The 21,360-nt window shown below is 39.9% G+C and overlaps 2 protein-coding genes across 5 annotated transcripts in view; one reads left to right on the forward strand and one right to left on the reverse strand.

Annotated features, from left to right (window-relative positions):
* The window catches only part of LOC140190896 (tectonic-1-like), a 50,137-nt gene extending 46,432 nt beyond the window's left edge, over positions 1-3,705 (forward strand). The window contains exon 15 of the mRNA XM_072247836.1: positions 2,663-3,705. Coding sequence (XP_072103937.1) covers positions 2,663-2,806 — 144 coding nt within the window. The 3' untranslated portion in view covers positions 2,807-3,705. The remainder of the gene's footprint in view (positions 1-2,662) is intronic.
* A 1,219-nt stretch (positions 3,706-4,924) lies between these two features.
* Positions 4,925-21,360, reverse strand: hvcn1 (hydrogen voltage-gated channel 1). Of its 4 annotated transcripts, none has more exons than XM_072247561.1 (6): positions 21,174-21,360; positions 19,060-19,253; positions 12,756-12,860; positions 7,648-7,879; positions 6,381-6,493; positions 4,925-6,307 (listed from the first exon to the last, which is right to left on the reverse strand). In XM_072247561.1, exons 2-6 carry the CDS (start codon positions 19,219-19,221, stop codon positions 6,218-6,220), a joined length of 702 nt encoding a protein of 233 aa, XP_072103662.1. In that variant the 5' UTR covers positions 19,222-19,253; positions 21,174-21,360; the 3' UTR covers positions 4,925-6,217. The 4 variants fall into 4 exon arrangements, with proteins under 4 accessions (XP_072103662.1, XP_072103664.1, XP_072103665.1 ...); XM_072247563.1 differs by lacking the exon at positions 21,174-21,360 and adding an exon at positions 20,348-20,393; XM_072247564.1 differs by lacking the exon at positions 21,174-21,360 and adding an exon at positions 20,095-20,196.

A 21,360-nucleotide genomic window follows, 5' to 3' on the forward strand; every position in this document is an offset into this window, starting at 1 on the left:
CTGGAGAAAAAAGGGTGCAGAATTTCATGAAAAGAACCCCTCTCCAACTGTTAAGCACGGGGGGGGGTGGATCGATCATGCTTTGGGCTTGTGTTGCAGCCAGTGGCATGGGGAACATCTCACTGGTAGAGGGAAGAATGAATTCAATTAAATACCGGCAAATTCTGGAAGCAAACATCATACCGTTTGTAAAAAAAAAAAAAAAAATAAGCTCTATATGAAAAAAGGGTGGCTTCTACGACAGGATAATGATCCTAAACACATCTCAAAATCCACAATGGACTACCTCAAGAGGCGCAAGCTGAAGGTTTTGCCATGGCCCTCACAGTCCCCTGACCTAAATAAACATCATCGAAAATCTGTGGATATTCCTCAAAACTAGAACTAGAAAGCTTTTGCAAGGAAGAATGGGCAAAAATTCCCCAAACAAGAATTGAAAGACTCTTATCTGGCTATAGAAAGCGTTTACAAGCTGTGATACTTGCGAAAGGGGGTGTTACTAAGTACTGACCATGCAGGGTGCCCAAACATTTGCTCTGGGCCCTTTTCCTCTTTTGTTATTTTGAAACTGTAAAAGATGGAGGGAAAAAAAAGTAATCTTGCTTAAAATATTAAAGAAATGTGTCATCTTTAACTTTATGCCTTTTGGAAATCGGGTCATCTTTTATTCACTTAGCTATTCACAGTAACAGAAATTTGACCAGGGGTGCCCAAACTTTTGCATGCCACTGTATCTAGTACACTAGATAGTGTATTTGGATTTTGTTAAAGTCTACACAGGATGATGATGAACAAGGTTACAGCACATGGGACCCAGGGCTCATATAACTGCATATATTGAAAGTTGGTTAGCTGATGGTAAAAAGTAGAAGTGAAACAAGTCCTTCCCGCGTCCATAGGCTGCAGGTGGTGGGGGTATTACAAGATCTTATTTGTAAGAACCAACTATTGACTATCTACTGTATACCAGTAAGTTGGTTGAAGGGATTAACTATAACATCGTGAAGTGTGCTAACAGCACAAAAATAAATGGGAGTGTTAGCTATGAGGAAGCACAGAGGCTGCAAGGAAAGATGGATGAGCTGAGTGTGTGGACAGCAACCTGGCCATTGGAATCCAGTGTGGGGGTGGGGGGGAATTGAGTTCATCCACTTGAAGACAACATGGAAATACTGAGTGTAACTTTTGAAATTGTAAACTTATGTTTAAAGCCATCCAGATTTGAAAGCTGACATGTTGATGTAGCAAATTGTTAAGGTGGCAAATGATAACCTTCAGTCCAAAGAATTTGAATAAAGGAGTAAAAATAGCTTATTACAATTACCTGAAGACCATACCTGGATCATTGAGCACAGTTTAAGTTTCCATACCTTAAAATATAAAAGTAAGTAGTGAAGATTCACTAGACCAGTTAGTGGGATGCTAGCTTTATTATAAGGGGAGAAATTAAAAGAGGATGAGTTTTATTCTCTAGGATTTAGAAAACTGAGTGGTGATCTCACTGAACTGTAGAAAATTCTTTGCAGTTTGAACATGATAGAAATGGGATGGATATCTTACTTGACTAATGAGTCTAGAACTAATTATTCTTAAAATAAGGGGTATGATATTTAGTTCAAAATTCAATGGAATTTTTTTCTCCCCATGTCCCCTCCCCCACAAATGCAGGCATGCAGAGGGCAGTGAATCTGTGGGATTCTCTAACACAGAGGGCTGTGGAGGCTCAGTTATTTACACTCAACACAAAGATTAATTGTTTTCAGATTTAAAGAAATCAGGTTCAGCTGGGAAAAGAGTTTGAGGTAGACAATAAGCCATTTTTAAAAATTGCATTACAATCTGAAACAGCCAAGTAGCCTCTTGCCCCCATTTCTTTTTTAGATATTCTGAATTGATTCAGCCTCATTATCAACGTAAACCATTCATGATTTTCAACGCATCCCATCTCGACTTCACTTCATTTTTTTATCTTTGCTGTCCTTGTATTCATGTCAATATTCAAAAATCCACACTACCTTAATGTTTTGAAAATGCACATTTCTGCTTTGACCTGAAAAGGTTATGATTACCAAATAATGTTTGATGTTTATTTTATGGAGAGATTATGAACCAAAAGAAAATAAATATGCTTATTTCAGTATGATAGAATGAAGTCAACAATTCAACAAATTGTGGGACAACTGGATTCCATAATGTTTTTATCTCAGAAACTTGGGTTGATAAATTACAGTAAGTGCTAAATCAACTGTTTAGTAACAGAAGGAAATAAAGTCCACAGTATTGCTTCAGAAACATTTTCCTGAGGTTCAGAGAATTGATTGGCATGAATGATATTCAAGTCAGTGACATCTTGGATTTGTGTTGTAGTGACCAAGGAATTTAAGTGACAATCTTTTTAGCAAAAAGCCAGTGATCTGGGAGTTGATGACAAATAGGCAGAAGTTCTTGGAAATAACATCTATGGAGTTTTGCACCACTTGGTTCAAAACCTCTCAGTTGACTAAATCTAGTTGTTTTTAAGTTAGAGTAAGACTTGTGACAATTACGAGTAACAGCCAATTTCATGATTTTTGTAATTCAAGTTGCCAAATTCTACAGAAGCCTTTTACAGATTTAATTTTACACTGCACAATTGCAGTTAATTTTTGCCTTCTTTCTCTAGAGATCTTTGAAAACTGCAACAAATTTGTACATCTCTACCTCAGTTAAGTTTACAGATGTGTCTGCATCTGCCCAGCCTGGATACAAAAGCAAACCAATGCTTTATATCAACTTACCTTATGATTTCTTCTTTCCTTTTGTATGAAATACTCTCAACTATTTTTTGTGTGGATCTGGAGTTATAATGAAACTATACCATGAAATTGTTTAAATAATAACTGCTATGTATAGTAACTTACAGTAGATGTACTGATTTGTAATGGTGTTAAACTATGAATTGCAATTTTCTCAAATACTGTTTTGTATGTAGCCATTTGCTTTTATTTCAACCGTACATATGAATACCTGCTTCAGCATAAATTTCCCAATGGACTGCATTTACAGTACAATTAAGTTTATTTAGATGACTGAAATACATTTGCACTGAAGACAAAGAGCTGGAATTATTCAGCAAGTCAGGCTGCATTCGGTGGAGAGAGCAAAAGACCTAATATGTTAAGTTACACTGCATCAGAACTGAACCAATGAAGAAACAGATCTGTTACAACTCAGAAGGAAACAAGTGCATAGAATATATCTGAAGCCAAAAGATTGCCAGTAATATCTATCAGATAAGGCAGCATCTTTGGAGAGAAAGAACGTTCTTCACATCTGCCGAGTTCTGCCTCTGTTTCAGCATGTTCCTGGCTTTATTCATTCTTTATTCTCATTCATGTATAAATTTAATTTCTCCAAAAGTATTGTGGCATCTAGACAACCCATGTCCTTATACACAAACATTCCCTTTGTTTTCTCTATGTATCACTTTTTTGCTGCTTAAAACACACTGGTTTTCTCATTCTGTTTGGTTCTGATAAAGGGCTGCAAACCTGAAAAACCATCTCTCTCCCCAGAATGCCATCTGCCCCACTGATCATTTCCAAATTTGTAACATCTGTAGTTTATACTTAATTTAAATGCTAAAGATAATGTGTTTTATTACTTGGGCTGGTACCAATATTTTATGCTTTCTTAAAAAAATAAAAGCTTCATATGGAAAGAGAATTAAGCCTCATTTATTATTTATGCATATTGAAACTATATACAGATCCTCCCCACTTTATGAATGCTTTGTATGTTAAGCCCCACATACAAGTGTGTTTGGGGAATGCATTTATCAGCTGCTGTGGGGCTATAAATGGTCATTCTTGAATGAGTTGGAATTTTGCCATATTGAACCCAAAAAGAACAATTCCATGTCCTTTTACATGTTCTACTTAAGGCATGTCACCTGCTGTCCTTTTAAAAACTATCAATAGCATTTAACACACCATCTGCAGTAAAATCGTTTAAAGAATATCATGAGCCTGAAATAGGCTTGGGCTAAATTCATTAATAGCAGCTTTATCATTAGAATGGCAAAACTAGAGTTAAGATGCTTCTCTGGACTATCCATTCCTATGGGGCAATCCACCTCTGCAGGCATCCTCCGCCTTATAGAAACACTGTGGCTGTTGCTGTTTGGGTTGCTCAGGAACAGAGCCCTGTCATTACCTAGGGAGAACCTACACAGTATACTTTTAGCTGTGTGTAATGGATGGGGAAAATAGGGTGCTGGTTGAAAACGAAATGCAAAAATACTGCTGTACACTACAATGTTCCAATGTATAACCCTTTAAAATAAATCACCAAGCTACATTTCCTTAGTTTTAAATAACGTTTTACATGGCAATTCTATATTATAAGACTAAACAATTAATGTAAAATACAGAAAATGAATGACCATACTCATGACATGAAGTACCAAATATTCAAAAAATTTTGCCGCTAATCAGTCTACAGTTCTTAATGTGTGTTTATTTTGCATAGCACTTGAAACAAAATTCACGATTTGAGCTAGTTTTCATAAAAGCAATTCAGTCTACCATAGACACACATCACCCGGGCCAGACAGTTTCCTGAACCAAAATTGGTGCAACTTGTTCACTATATCCTGGCTACCTTACATTCACAAGTCAAAGGCTTAATATTCTCAAAGATGTTTGCTGTTTATCTGAGAATTTTACTTCCTATATAGTGGATAAACAGCAGTTTACTATTCTCAATTTTTTTTTTTTAAATGTGTATATATTCCAAAGGAAAAGACATTTTATAAATCAATGTATGACAATCTACTTGATGTGAATTTTGTAATGCGAATTTCCACAATGTTTGGAAAGTTAACATTTTAAACAATGAACCTGAAAGCACATTAATGAAACTTTCTGAATTTATTAGAATTCAGATTTCCAGGTCAATATACACTATGAATTATGGCAAACTAATGAAAGAATATATGTAATTATATTTAAATACAGGTGGCATGTCATTTATTTTGCAATGTTCTGTATAAGCTTCATCACTCACTAGTTAATAATTACAAACAGATTGATATTCAGTATTGAAATGCCCTAGTTTTGAAACCCATTCACTAGAAAGCAGTATATTTTCTAAACAAAGGGACACAACTCTTCAAATGGAAAGCAAAGTTCTACATCCGCTCTTCACCTTCCCTTTCTGCTAAGTATTGAGAAAGCAAACTTAATCAAGAGTCCAAAGGAGAAAATACACAGATGGATTTCACACAACTGAAAAAGGCACCAATTTTCCAAGTGAATATCCTGATGGATTCTAAATTGCACTCTTTAAAAAAATTTGACTGTTTTGGAAGCTTAAAATCAGTTTGACGCTTTAAAGTCCATCATGGAAACTGCAAATACATCTCAGTTGCATCATGTAACTGAGCTACATTGCTGAGAAAGTGTAGATACAATTCTAGATCTGCTCAATAATATCCAGTTGTGGGTGCAATGACTTGCAATTAATTGCACTCTCAAGGTTACACATGAAATACTGAGGATGATTACTGCTGTGATAATTATTCCCCTGCAAGGAATTGCATCTTTAAGGTACTTGGATGAGTCATTCTTTGTAGAGAGCACACATCCCTGTTTACAGGAAAAAAATAAGTCCAAGGCAAAGCTCTGACAGAAATTTAGTCACATCTGGTAATTTACCAGAGGTAACAAAGGGAGGATAGCGCACCTGACTCCAGATCAAATCAAAATGCAAATCACTTGTTATTGAAATAAAAATAGCCCTTAATAAATTGTCATTTTAGTTATGGTGGCGACAAGGAGGATGTGAAAGAGGCAGATACAATTCCAAAGGCATTAGGACAGACACTTGGTTAGGAAAGGAATTCAGGGATATGGGCCTGTGTGTGGATTGGCCTCATAGCTGGCAAAACAAGTTAGGCTGAACATTTGCCACTTCTGTGCTCTAAATGCTGACTCTATTGAAATAACACACTGGCATTGTTAAGAACAGACTGCTAATCAGTATATTGTTTAATAATACTACAAATTACCGGTAAATAAAACTGTCGCTGTCAAGTCTTTGGTTTATTTTGAAATACAAGGTTAATTAACAATTTATGGTCATTTGGTTTTCTTGGAAAACTGGAAAGTCTCGGTTGATAGTCTGCAAGATACTGTTACAAAGTAATTTCATCTGCTGTTCTTAATGCAATCTTCATTTAACACACCTTTAATGAAGTTTCTTCATTGATCTGATAGTTTATTCTGTGCTCCTGGAGCAATCGACGAAGCCTCTCAACTTCTTGTGTCTGCAAAAGAAATGACAATTTAAAATCTAGTCATTTAAAAATGAACACCTTTCTTCAAGGTGGATGCTCTTACCAGTTCAGTGCACTGACTCTGGAGCTCACCCACTTTCTGACTGAGATTGTTGTTGGCACGGTTCAGTTCAATTTCTTTCTTCTTTTGCCGTGACTTCAGAGTCAGAAAGATTCCTTTACAACAAGAATTGGGAGATAATTATGAAATTCACACAATGGTCAGTTGTCCTTACATTTTAGAAGCCATATCCAATACAATATAATCCGAGTAGGCAGCGATTATAACAACCTCCCTGCAATACAGGTGATTTACAAAATTGACCCGACTCCATTTGGTCAGCCTGAAAATTTTAACTTTACTGTCCTTGCAGTCTTCTCATGAAGAGTCGTGGTGACTGGAGGCACCATGTAAAAGCCTCAGCTTGATCAATCAATTCCTTTAGGACATTAAAATTTCAGGCACAAGCCTCAAGAAAGTTAGAATTTATAACAAACCTAACAGCAGCTAATACACATCCTGTTTTTACATTTAAAAATTATATTTTTAGTCAAGTTGGTAAAAATACATTTAGTAAGCAAAAAATGATTCAGTATTCAAATTACATTATTTTATATAGTGTCAAGAGGATTAGAATATAAAAGCAAGGATGTATTGTTGAAGGTTTAAAAGCAGTAGTCAGACCACACTAGGGAAGTATTGTCAGCAGTTTTGGACTCCTTATCTAAGAAAGGATGTGCTGGCATGGGAGAGGGTCCCGAGGAGATTTAGGACAATTATCCCAAGAATGAAAGGGTTAACATACAAGGAGCACATGTCGGTTCAGGACCTGTACTCTCTGGAGTTTAGAAGAATGAGGGAGGATCTCAGTGAAACCTATTGAATATTGAAAGGCCTAAGTAGAGTAGACATGGAGAGGTTGATTCCAACAGTGGGGGAGTCTAGGACTAGAGGGCATTATCTCAGAATACATGAACATTCCTTTGGAACAGAGATGGAGGAACTTCACCCAGAGGCTGGTGTATCAAATGGAACTCATTACCATGGACAGCTCTGGAAGCCAAGTCATTGAGTATATTTAAAGTGGAGGTTGGCTCTTGATTAGTAAGGGAGTCAAAGGTTACATGGAGTTGGCTGGAGAATAGGGTTGGGAGGGATAATAAATCAGCCACGATGGAATGGCAGAGCAGACTTGATGGGCTGCATGGCTGAATTCTGCTCCTGTTCTTGTGGTATTCTGCAGTCTATGCCAAGTGAAAATACTTATAACAAAGAGATCCATTTCCCCACCTCTTCCCTACATTTAAAGATACTCTATAATAAAATGTACCATTTATTATTCTTGCCACTCTCCATAGTCGTAATAGTATGAGCAAGCCCAGACCATCAAAAGCATCTTCCCGGGAAATGTAGACAATATCGAGAATGAATGATATAATTACTATGACGCCATCCAGAACTTCAAATTTGTGCCAGAAAAATTCTAAGCGGAAGGCATACAATTTCGCAGCTAACTCCAGAATAAAGACAGTCAGAATAGTAATACTCAGGTAGTGAAACACCTGTAAAAGACAGAACATTATTAAATCCACGGCAAAAAGCAATTAAATAAAAGAATACCGAGTTGGAGCAAAAAAAAAGGCAGATCGTCTTACTGGCAGTCATTTCATTACAACGTACATTATTTTCTCTGTTTTCTTGTTGCCATCTGGCGTGACTTGCAAGTTTTTTGAGGGGAGGGATGGGGGCATGATGTTCTTGTTGCTGTTTGGTGCGAGTTGTTAGTTTTTTTGCGTGGGGTGGGGAGTTGATAATTGTGTTGCTGTTTGCAAGATTTGTTTTTCTTTTAATGACTTCCATGCGTTGTTTCACGGCTATCTGGAGAAGACGAATCTCAGCGTTCTATACGCTTGGATAATAAATGAACCTTCAAACCTTTTTATTAATTTAGTAATGACCTTGACAATCCACTGACAAAACAAATAATCACTAGTTTGCTCATTCCCCATAGAGTAAATATAAAAATGTATCAGTTGTTTGTGGCACAGTCTACGTTAGCAAAATCTTAATATAGTGAGTGGCATCTAAACACTAAATAAAGCTTTGGCTCGAGGACCCCAGTCGCAGGATGGGTTGAATAGGTTAGGACTTTATTTCCTGGAGCATAGGAGAATGGGGGGAGGGGAGAGATTTAACAGAGGTACGGTATATAAAATTATGAGTAGCCTTTTCCACTGAGGATGGGTAAGACTAGAACTAGAGGTCATGGGTTAAGGGTGAAAGGTGAAATGTTTAAGGGGCACCTGAGAGGGATCTTCTTCACTCAGAGGGTGGAGGGAGTGTGGAACGAGCTGCCAGCACAAGTGGTGGATGTGGGTTTGATGTCAACATTTAAGGAAAGTTTGGGTAAGTACAAACTCCATTTCCAGAAAAGTTGGGATATTTTCCAAAATGCAATAAAAACAAAAATCTGTGATATGTTAATTCAAGTGAACCTTTATTTAACTGACAAAAGTACAAAGAAAAGACTTTCAATAGTTTTACTGACCAACTTAATTGTGTTTTGTAAACATACGCAAATTTAGAATTTGATGGCTGCAACACACTCAACAAAAGTTGGGACAGAGGCATGTTTACCATTGTGTTACATCACCTTTCCTTTTAATAACACTTTTTAATCGTTTTGGAACTGAGGATACTAATTGTAGTAGATTTGCAATTGGAAATTTTGTCCATTCTTGCTTGATATAAGACTTCAGCTGCTCAACAGTCCGTGGTCTTCGTTGTCTGATTCTCCTCTTCATGATGCGCCATACATTTTCAATAGGAGATAGATCTGGACTGGCAGCAGGCCAGTCAAGCACACACACTCTGTGTCTACAAAGCCATGCTGTTGTAGCCCATGCAGAATGTGGTCTGGCATTGTCCTGCTGAAATAAGCATGGACGTCCCGGGAAGAGACGTCGCCTTGATGGCAACATATGTCTCTCTAAAATCCTAATATACGCCTCAGAGTCAATGGTACCTTCACATACATGCAACTCACCCATGCCGTGGGCACTGATGCACCCCCATACCATCACAGATGTTGGCTTTTGCTCCTTTCGCTGATAACAATCTGGATGGTAGTTTTCATCTTTGGCACGGAGAACTCGACGCCCGTTTTTTCCGAAAACTAGCTGAAATGTGGACTCATCTGACCACAGCACATAGTTCCACAGTCTTTCGGTCCATCTGAAATGAGCTTGGGCCCAGAGAACTTGCTGGCGTTTCTGCATAGAGTTGATGTATGGCTTCCTCCTTGCGTAATACAGTTTCAAGTTGCATTTCTGATTGCAGCGACGGACTGTGTTGAGTGACAATGGTTTTCCGAAGTACTCCCGAACCCAGGTGGCTATAATTGTCACAGTAGCATGACGGTTTCTTAGGCAGTGCCGCCTGAAGGCTCGAAGATCACGCGCATTCAACAGTGGTTTCCGACCTTGCCCTTTACGCACTGAGATGTCTCTGAATTCTTTGAATCTTTTCACAATATTATGTACTGTAGATGTTGAAAGACCTAAATTCTCTGCAATCTTGCGTTGAGAAATGTTCCTTTTGAACTGACTAACAATTCCCTCACGAATTTTGGCACAAAGGGGTGAGCCACGACCCATCCTTGCTTGCAAAGACTGAGCCTTTGATGGACGCTACTTTTATACCCAGTCATGATACCTCACCTGCTGCCAATTAGCCTGCTTAATGTGGAGTCTTCCAAACCGGTGTTACTTGAATATTCTGTGCACTTTTCAATCTTATTTTAATTCTGTCCCAACTTTTGTTGAGTGTGTTGCAGCCATCAAATTCTAAATTTGTGTATATTTACAAAATACAATTAAGTTGGTCAGTAAAACTATTGAAAATCTTTTCTTTGTACTTTTGTCAGTTAAATAAAGGTTCACGTGAATTAACATATCACAGATTTTTGTTTTTATTGCATTTTGGAAAATATCCCAACTTTTCTGGAAATGGGATTTGTACATGGATGGCAAGGGTATAAAGGGTCCAGGTGTGGGTCGATGGGACTACGCAGAACAGTTCAGGTGTGGGTCGATGGGACTACGCAGAACAGTTCAGCACAGACTAGATGGGCCAAAAGGCCTGTTTCTGTGCTGTCGTGCTCTATAACTCAAACTTGCAATTCAACAGCATATTGATTTTCAAGGCTGTAGTGTTTAGATCCACGTACTAGACCACATGGGGGACAACAGCAATAATGAAATTATTTTTCAGCATGTGCTCAACTCTTTTGGCTTTCCTTGGCTCCATATTCATCAATCAGGCAATAAAAATTATAAACACACACAAAGAATTTACTGCACTAGTTGAAAATGGAGACTAGCATGGACAAATTTGACAAGGATTGGGATTATTTTTAAATAGATTGAAGACTTTTTAAAAAATTTATAGTTAGTAGCAATAGAATTTAAACAGTACACAGTGACGCCTTTGAGATAAATAAATTTGTGAAGTGGAGTCTGGAGTATTGATGATGGCAGCAACGTGCTTTTCAAACTCGATCATTTGGACTCCTGAAATGGTTTTCATTAGATTCAACTGCGGAAGGGCAAGAGGGTTGAAATCAAATGCTAACATGAATATCTTCAGTAAAAAAAAAACACAGGGTAGCTTCACATTGACTGAAGTTGGAAATACAATTAGTTCCTCATCACTAGTCAATGAGTAAGATGAGGGGTGATCATAGTGCTGGAGAAATAACTTCAAACAAAGAAGCTCAGTGCCTCTGGACAACATCATACAGGGACCGTGGGGGGGGGGGGGGAGGAGGATGCTAGCAAGTATAAACATGGATCAAAGAAGAAAAAGAGATTGCAACATTGTTCTAATTATGTACAAAATAACCATCTATGCTCAGTTCTATTTTCTTGTACATTTGAACACATCTGTTTTCTTTTGCTTTGCTTATCAAAATAAAGAATTTGAATTAGTCACTTTTCATTTCAGCTATTTACAGCTGTATATTTAAAATGCCTTGTGCTCCAGTGATGAGTTAATTTGAACTCACCGTTTAACTTCAATTGAAATTTCCACCATTAACTACGCTACCACAAAATTCACAGATTTCACGATATGTGCCAGTGATATTAAACCTGATTCTGTGTTGTAGACCAGTGTCTGTCTGTTACATTAGAGTTTCAATTGAGTATCAGCAGTTTAAAGCTACAACAGCTGTGTGATAGGCCACCTTCCCATTTTCAATTCAGAAACTGACTTCCTACTAGCTGATAAAACTTAGATTGGGGGCAATACCAGAAAATTCAAGGATTCAAAGACTACTCTGCTATCCGTCCTCCTGTAGGCAGCCACGAAACAAAGAAACACTATGGAACCCGTTCAAGAAAACATCAACGCGCGGAAAACAAATTGCGCAAATGGCAAAAAGCGAGCGAACACAGAACATCAAAGCGGGAGTCCAGCAGTATTTAGTTTAGTCGATTCAGTGCCACACCGCTAGCCAATCGGCAGTGCGACTCACAGAACTGTACAAGTGGAGGTGAGATAGTGGAGAACGCTCGTGGCCGTTTCAGAGATGAGGCATGAAGAAAACACGGCAATAGCAATAGATAATAAATCACAGAATGGATTGGGATTGTGTGGGGAAATGGTGAAGAGTTTTTATTGAACTAAAGGAAGCTTAGAAAATGCAAAAGTTGCCGGGTTGACAAAAATAATACAGCTTTATATCAAATTGACAGTAAATCAAGGTAAACATACAGGAGGATAGAGAGCACCACACAAATGAGTTTCCAAGAGGGCCACAAATTTGTTGTGGTTTGGAGGGTTATGTGCCTCCGAACGATGGGGAGAGCGATGTCGGCTGGAGTCAGGGCTTTGTGTGTTGGCTTTTGGTAGGGTCACCCATGCCAAACAGGTCAAAGGGTAGAGGCCAGACTCAAAGTGGTCCGCCAGTCCTCTAGGTTCCGGGGCTCAGCTCAGGGCTAACAATCCTGACTGGCAAAACAAAACCGTAATGAAGAATCATTCTACATCAGAGAGTGGTGGTGTTCCTGAGTCTCTACCCGGGCCTTGCATGACTGTCGGTGGTGAAATCCAAGAGGAAGCTACTGACATGATGAAGGAAGCCCTGAACACCGACAGAGATGGAAGACCTTCATTGCTGCCCTAAACGTCAGTGGCGTCATGGGTAGTAAGTACGCAAAAGAAAGGGTGATGAAAAGTCAGAACCTTGTCCCCAGAAATTCTGAGCAGCTGCCACTCTGACCCCAGGCTCCTGTGTGCATCTCCACACCACAGTAACTGACACCCAGTGGGGTTCCATCCTTCAGCTTTTTCACTTCTGTTATGTGCTTCAATGGTTTATAAATGCAAAGCATTACTGTGGAAATCAGATATTATAAAAAATGTATTTAATCATACCTGGGGGGCTATTTTCTCCTTGTCTGCCTCAACAATCGATAAATCAATTAGCAACTCACAAAGCACGAACAGGGCATCCAAAATGACCAAACACACAACGGCAATCTATTTATTTAAAAAAAAAATCAAAATTAAAGTACAATGTATCAAGCAGGTACAGCAAACATGACCGTCACACACTGTTTGAGCTAATCCTATTCAAAGCAGGCTTTTAACTTCCCTGCTCAAGTTCAATGTAATCAACTTCTTTGGCTGCCTGGAAACAGAAGACAGCTTTAGAAATATTTTTTTTTAAAATCAATATCAGTGATAAATCTGATTCCAATTCCTGGCTCTACAACCTTAACCATTTTTGATCATTGAGTAATTTAAGAAACACCGAGTATATTCAAGGCAGAGATTTAAAAAAATAGTTACTGACAAGATTAATGGATATGGGAAAATAAAACAGGTGAACATGATCTTTTTTTAAATTGTTCAGTAAGCTTGATATTCTCTGGTTATTCACTTCCACATTTCTAAAACGTTAATTTCAGTTCTGAAATAATTAACGTTTCATCGCCAGCAGCTAATATAAGAAATTAAAGTAGTGGGTACACAGATGGCCAAATTCAGCTCCATTTACCTTAATTTTTTTTAATATTCTTTAGTAATGAGGCAGCTTACTATCTTTTTAAAATATTATCCAAAAAGTAGTGCTGGCTATAAAACATGGCCATCATTAGAAAGTTTAATTGGTTGAAGGCTGTTTAAAATCTCTTCTAGTACCAACTACATTGATCTTTAATATTACTGTCAGTGAGGTAGTAAAATTACATTAATGTTCAACATTTGAGAAATAAAGGTAATTACATTTTTTGTTATTGCATCACAAGGCCAAACTCAGTGTACAAAGAACCTTCACAAAATACTGGGTGCTAACTTCGCACAGGCAAATAATTTCAATGCAGCCTAGTGCATAATAAATTAATTTGCCACAACTGAAGCACCATGTAGAATTCCAGTTGCCACAGTTTGGAGAGTTTCAGAAAAGACTTTCTGGAATAGTTCTGGGGAGGAGGAATTTTGATGATAACTCTAAACCAGGGGTCCTGAACTTTTATGCTGTGGACCCCAGATTGGGAACCCCCGCTCTAAACAGAGAGGGTTCGCTTGCTCTCAACGGAGGAAAGGCAGCAGAGGGGAAGATTTAAGAGATGTACAAGTTCATAATGGATTTTATTGGTTAAAACAGAAAAAACATTAATGAATCAGAGCACACAGATTAAAATGTAAACATACTTTATTTCAAAATGGTTTATGAACTACAGCTTACATGGTACTTAAGAAATAGAAGCTTCAGGCAGCTATACATCACTTCAGGCAGAACAACATCATTCATGGAGTCAGGCCTCAACTCCTGTCCTGCCTAAACCCTTTAACCGTACATTTCTCCAAAATCCTGTCAACTTTGTGCTTGAATACTTTGATTCCTAAGGTTGTCATAGCCAGGGTTGGTAGTGGGGACAAGCTCCCACTATCTCTAAAGAGCTCCAAATGGCATGCGACTCTAACAGCCTCTGACAACCAAATCCAACTCTTGGCTTTCACGTGTGGTTTAGCTACTAGGCCCGGCGGAACTGTTTCTACTGACAAGAGAAGGGGCAAAGGTGGACCACTGGTGCCTCAAAACCAGTTGCATCGGGTAGGTGGGGCTCATCAGCCTTGGACGGCAGCCCGCCTCGGAGAAGGAAAACTGATTTGAAACCTCCACTGCCTTGTGGCCATACCCACCCTGCTGGGAAGGGGGGAGGGGAGGGGAGGGGAGGGAACGTTGACTCAGACCATGAGACGCCTGCGTCGGGCATTTTCATGCCTTACAAGGCACAGATTGGAAGTCTGTGTGGGGCGCCACTCCTCGCACAGACTAGAGCAATGTGTGATTAAGTGCCCTGCTCAAGGGCACAAACACACTGCCACAGCTGAGGCTCGAACTAGCGACCTTCAGATCACTAGACGAACGCCTTAACCATTTGGCCACATGCCCAACACTACTGTTGGAAAGGCTTCGGGAGTAAACCCCGAGGAAGAAATATGGAGCCAGGGTACGGGTACCCAACACACATAAAAGTTGCCGGGTCTCGGCCCGAAACGTCGACTGTACCTCTTCCTAGAGATGCTGCCTGGCCTGCTGCGTTCACCAGCAACTTTTATGTGTGTTGCTTGAAATTGCAACATCTGCCGACTTCCTCGTGTTTACAGGTACCCAAGGCAGTTTGATATTGTTTACAACTTCACTCTGGCAACCTCTGCGATGACACTGGTGCCAAGCTGTATCAGCGCTTGCCCTTCCCTTGGACTACAACAGTGATGTGGAGATGGGGAGCCCACTGCATGGGCAACAGCCAATTCTTCAAATCACCCCAGCCAGGCTCGTGCCCTGGAGAGGACACAGACCACCAGAGGCGCAAACCCATGGTCCCCTGGGATTGACGGCAGCCTACTACTACATTCACAGAGACAGAAGAACTAGTATAATATTTTATCCAATCCTGGACACCAGGCTTTCGGATGGATGAGAGTCCTGGAGAGTGCTACACCAGAGCAAGTCAGAACCGTACAAGAGTACATAATTGGACAGGTGCTTGAGAGAATATAATTTGCAGGGCTACTGGGGGAGAAGAGCATGGGAACGAAGTAGACTAATATATTTGTACAGACACCTACCACTCAACAGACTAAAGAGCCTCCTCTGTGATGGTAATCACCCTTCCCTCTAAGCTGCGTGGGTGCACGGCCACACAACAACTGAAATGCTCTATGCACATAGCCACTGCTGCTGCGAAGCTGAAATTTTCTTTTGTATAGTGTTAATATAATTTTTAAATTATGCTAATATAATTGTGAAATACCCTGTAATTAATTATGTATTAATGAATATAATCCCTCTAGCTAAAGACGTTTCTATTCATCTGTTTTAAAATAGACATCCTTTCCACATCTACTCTGTCTAGGCCTTTCAACATTTAAAAGGTTTCAATGAGATACTCACTGTTAATTAAGAGTCCAGCAAGTGCAGGCCCAGAGCCAAATGTTCCTCACATGATAACCCTTTCATTCCCAGAATCATCCTTGTGAACCTCCTCTGAACCCTCTCCAATGCCAGCACGTTCTTTCTTAGAAAAAAGCCCAAAACTGTTCACAATACTCAAAGTGAGGCCTCACCAGTGCCTTATAAAGCCTCAGCATCACATCCCTGCTCTTATACAGTATTCTAGACCTCTTGAAATGAATGCTAACATTGCATTTGCCTTCTTCACCACCAACTCAACCTGCAAATTAAACTTTAGGGTGTTCTGCACGAGGACTTCAAAGTCCCTCTGTATCTTTTTTTTAAAAATTTTCTCTGCATTTAGAAACTAGTCTGCACATTCACTTCTTCTACTAAAGTGCATTTTACAGCATTGTATATCATTTTCCACTTTCTTGCTCATTCTATTAAAATATTCTCCATATACAAAAACCTGCAGCTTGGGAACAATGAAATGTATCTGACAAGCTCTTCTCTTTCCATGTATTAAATGGTGTGAATGACCCACACTCCATTTGTAGAAAAGGACAGGTCAAGGGAATCAATCTGATCTTTTTTGCAGAGTCCGACATTTATTCCAGCATCAATTTTAATAACAGACATTTAAAATAGTGATTAATATTAGACCTGACTACCATAAAAATGCATTTTGTTTTATGAGTAGTCATAGTCATTGATCCCGGGGGAAATAGGTTTTCGTTACAGTTGCACCATAAATAATTAAATAGTAATAAAACCATAAATAGTTAAATAGTAATATGTAAATTATGCCAGGAAATAAGTCCAGGACCAGCCTATTGGTTCAGGGCATCTGACCCTCCAAGGGAGGAGTTGTAAAGTTTTTGTTCCCCTTGTAAATTTGCTCCCCTTATTTGTGAATGAAAATTAAAATGAATGGACATCACTGACAGCTAAACAAGAAATATTTGCAGATGCTGGAAATCCAGGCAACACCCACAAAATGCTGGAGGAACTCAGCAGGCCAGGCAGCATCTATGGAAAAGAGTAAACAGTCGACGTTTCAGGCCGAGACCCTTCATCAGCCCCAAAATGTCGACTGTTTACCCCTTTCCATAGATGTTGCCTGCCCTGCTGAGTTCCTCCAGCATTGTGCACGTGCGCGCTGCTTGGATTTCCAGCATCTGCAGATTTTCTCCTATCTGCAAAACCACGACTAAACGTTTTCCAGATTTATAGAAAGCTTGCTGGTGTGGAATAAAGCATTTAACTATTTGCAGTTTCAATTTCCTGTTTCATAACCGTTGTTTTCAAACAGCTTGTGTAACGCACAATGAATAGGGTAACACAAGAACAAAAACTGTATTGAGAAAAAAGTCAGTCCATCTGATAAATAATTCAAAGCACCTTGGAATCAGTCTCCCTACTTTAATTTCCTGATGAAGCAAATAACCCCAATGATAAAGATCTTTTCCTAGTCAAAAAAAGCAGTCTTTTATCCAATATCACACTCCAGTGTGCACTGATGTTGCTCAACTCTGACTGACTGCATGCTACTGCTGACCTTTATATTGTATTATACATTGCTGACTTCAATTCGACTTTTAGCCAAGTCATTTAAGGACAGTAAATCTCCACTATGTTTGCTAGTTTGGAAACACATTTCAAACTTCATTTTCTACAGAGTTAAAAAGTGCTTTCAAATATCACACATTACTTCTTTAATCATTCCATCCCCCCAACTCAACATCTGCAACAATAATGCCAGGCCAGGCCAGCTGTAACATTAGATCAGCCAATGGGCGGCACAAGTGTGGTTAACACAACGCGTTACAGCACAGGTGACCAGGATTCGATTCCCGCCACTGCCTAGAAAGCGTTTGTACGTTCTCCCCGTTTCCTCCCACAGTCCAAAGATGTATCGGTTGGTAAGTTAACTGATCATTGTAAATTGTCCCCTGATTATTAGGCGAGTGTGTGTGTATATGTATGTGTGTATATATATACACACACAGAGTGTGTATACTTTATATATACATAAAACAGGGAATTGCTGGACGGCGTGGCTTGCAAAGCCTACTCTGTGCTGTAACTCAACAAGTAAATAAATTTAATGATAATATCAATCTGGAGGGAGGAGAAGATGGCGGGGCGGCTCAGTGCGTGCGGCCACTCCAAAATGATATCATATGTGTTAACTAGGGGGCCGTGCACAATCCTGATTTGATGGAGACAGATGTCAGAAGCACTGAGGAACATCTGGAGAAACTTCTGAAATGCCTGCTTCGCTGCCGCTGCTACTGCACGATCGAGAATTTCTGGAGGCGAAGGCCCCAAATCCTCGGCTTTGCCTGTTGCCGGGGCTGGGGTTGAAGCGCGCGGCCGAGATGGTGCTCGGTGCTCGGTGTCAGAGAGCTGGTCGGAGGCTCGGAGTTTTCAGACAGACTCGGAGTCCGGCTGTGGTCGGGTGCTTCCAGGATGCTGCATCGGCAAGTTGGCGGCGCTGGAGGTTCACCGTCTGCGTGAGATGATGGAACTTTCGAGAGACTTTGAGACTTTTTACCGTGATCATGGTCTGTTCTTTATCAAATTATGGTATTGCTTTGCACTGTTGTAACTATATGTTATAATTATGTGGCTTTTGTTAATTTTTAAGTCGGTTTGTCCTGTGTTTCTGTGATATCATTCTGGAAAAACATTGTATCATTTCTTAATGCATGCATTACTAAGTGACAATAAAAGAAGACAGCGTGTCCTCATAATCTAAAATCTAAAAATCCCACAATCAATTTTTAGTAAATTTGATAAAGACACTACGCAGTTAATGTGCGTCAGGTTTCACATACTAAGGAGAAGGACCTTTCATCCTGAAGAGTCCTTGAACTACAGAAGCTTGTGCAACTTGCTTCCTGGTTTAGGCAACCTTCACGAAATGGCTTGAATCTCACTTTCTAGATTTTAAAGAATTGTGCGCCACAGTTAATACAAGGGACCCAAAAAGAATTTTCCCTTCTCCCCGGATTAGAGGCTGATAAAAGACAACAATGTAGTGTAAACCAACGTCACAATTAATGCATTACCAGACAACCAAACCACTATAGGTTATTCCATAATCCTGTAACTATTTGTGTGCATTTATTGAACAGCACACAATATTTCTGCAACCCTAAGATTGTATATTTCAAGATCAGTTGAGGATAAACTTAAAAGGATTTAAGATCAGTAAAACTCCTGTACTTCTAATTCTCAATCCTTGTGGTTAAATGCAAATAGTACCTGGAACTTCTTGCAGTTAAAAAGCCACTTAAGAACATCCCTGAGAGAACTGAATTTGGAAGGAACACTTTCTTCATCGGCATCTTCATCACGCTCATCTTCTTTTTGCCACTTCTGGTAGTCATCACCCACAGTGGTAAAGTATCTTAAGATCCTTGCCATTGGTTTAAAAAATGTTAACAATAACTTCAGTCCTATAAAACAAGCAGATAAAATACTTCAAAATTTGACAGTCTACGTCCAAAGACAAGCTAAACGTTCAGGCGTATTTACAGATTACAGAGCACAGAGACAGAGGAAGTAATAATGAACATTATCTAATTTTAATTGAAACATCTGCATTCAACAGGTGCCACCTACTTTATAGTTTCTAAGTTTGTCAAAAACAACTTCAATCTGTAATAAAAGAGGTTAAAACCACACCTTAAAACTAGGAAGCACATAACTCCAACATAACAGTGAGGCGTTTAAAAATAACTGTCAGCCGTTTTCATTTGTCTGAGATAACGCAGCCAATTCCACCGTGGATTCAACTGTCAGGAAATCCATTAACTTCCTCCCCAGCAAACAGCTTTTGGGGAACAGAAACTGGTGGTTTAGTGACTCAAACACGCAACCAATAACACGCACTGATTAAAAACACAAGCCTGGCACAACACTAAAAACGCGGCTACTTTCAGGATACCAGCGGACTGCTACGCCAGGTAAAACCCAGTTTGCTCTTGGTTGGCCCCAGAGGGTCCTTGGTAGACTTGTCATTCCAGATTAGCCACAAAAGTATTAAAAAGAACGCTGAAAGGTGCACCTGTCTGTAAAGGAGCCCAAATTATGGGGGGGAAAAGTTTACGGAGCTCTAGGAAATGTTCACTCTTGTAGGAAATGTGACCACAGCAAATTCACAGAGCTAGTACACTGGCAAAGACCTTCCAGCGGCGACGCTGATTGAGAGGTAGGGCACCAGGTACAGTAACGGTGCAATAATCCTTCATTATAAACTGCCTTCCGCACTAATTAGGGGCGAATTAAACAACTCACCGGAGCTGCTGTTGCGGGAAAAGCTCTCAGGATCATATGACTGAGCGGAACCAACTCGTGAGCCAAACCCTGCCACAAGAAACTTTTAAGAGTCAGGGCCGTTTATCTGAACCCAGCCAGGACCTGTGAAACTCTGAGATGTTACCCCGCACTAAAAACAGCCGATTTAATAATTTTCACCAGTCACAAGAGGATAAATTCTAAGTGCGAATAAAGCACACGCAGGGATCGAAAACGGACTGTAATTACTCACAAGGGGCTTCAACAAACATTCCACACTTTTGGATTTTCAGATGCACTTTGACCCAAATACTGCTCACGCTTTTCCCGGACCTAACCGTTTCCTTCCGCTTTTCGTGACTGAAGCCTAGAAGTTTGTCGTCTTTCCCTTCACCTCCAGCGAGGCTGAGGTTTCGCGAGGCAATTTCACGCACCGGGACCGTGTCCCGGTGGCGCCTCCGGTTTTGTTCTTTCCGCGTCCGCCACCGACTGCTTCAAACCTCGCCATTACCTCTCGTTCCAAAAATAAATTTTATTCATCATAATATATATTCACACAAAAAAAAACAGCGTTTTGATCTGTTAGTGCCGTTTGCGCGATACACCGAGAAGCATTTACACTTTCCACATCAGTGTCACCTACTGATTTGGATGAAGTTTTAAACCAAAACGAGCGGATGCAAAGCTCTATAAAGAGATCCTGGCTACTTATAGAAACAATATTGTGTTGAATTCTGATTTTTTTTTTGTAAAATACGACCCTAGAAAGTACGCTGAGTTGAGCTGGACTCGGAAGGTGGACTTTTTTTTTCAGCCGGGAGTTGTATTCCAAACTCCGGGCCGCTCTTGTCAGTAAAACTCTGCCCCGGTACAGTAAGACACCATTTTTTAAAAAAGGATCCATTCCTTTCCCTGGAGGCCGATGACTGATGTTGGGAGAGCGGTGACCACGAACAGCCCCACTGTGTCCGTGAGCCCGGTTTTCCAGCCTCTACGTACGCCGTGATAAAGTTCTTTCCCGGCTACCACTCGGCCCATCGGGTCCCTGCCGACCATCAGTTACCCATCCATAACATTACCAGCTCCTGGTCCTTTGTCCTTTGCCCTCTGTGTCTTCAGGTGCTTGTTTCCATCACCAATACAATATGTTCCAGACTGCAGCTATCCTCTGGGTGAAGAAATTCTTCCTCAGGTCCCATCTAAACATTTCCCCTCTTACCCCGAAGCTAAAGTGGCCATCATGGACTAGACTACTGTGTGACCTGG

The sequence above is a fragment of the Mobula birostris genome, chromosome 31, assembly GCF_030028105.1.
Source record: "Mobula birostris isolate sMobBir1 chromosome 31, sMobBir1.hap1, whole genome shotgun sequence".
Lineage (NCBI taxonomy): Eukaryota > Metazoa > Chordata > Chondrichthyes > Myliobatiformes > Myliobatidae > Mobula > Mobula birostris.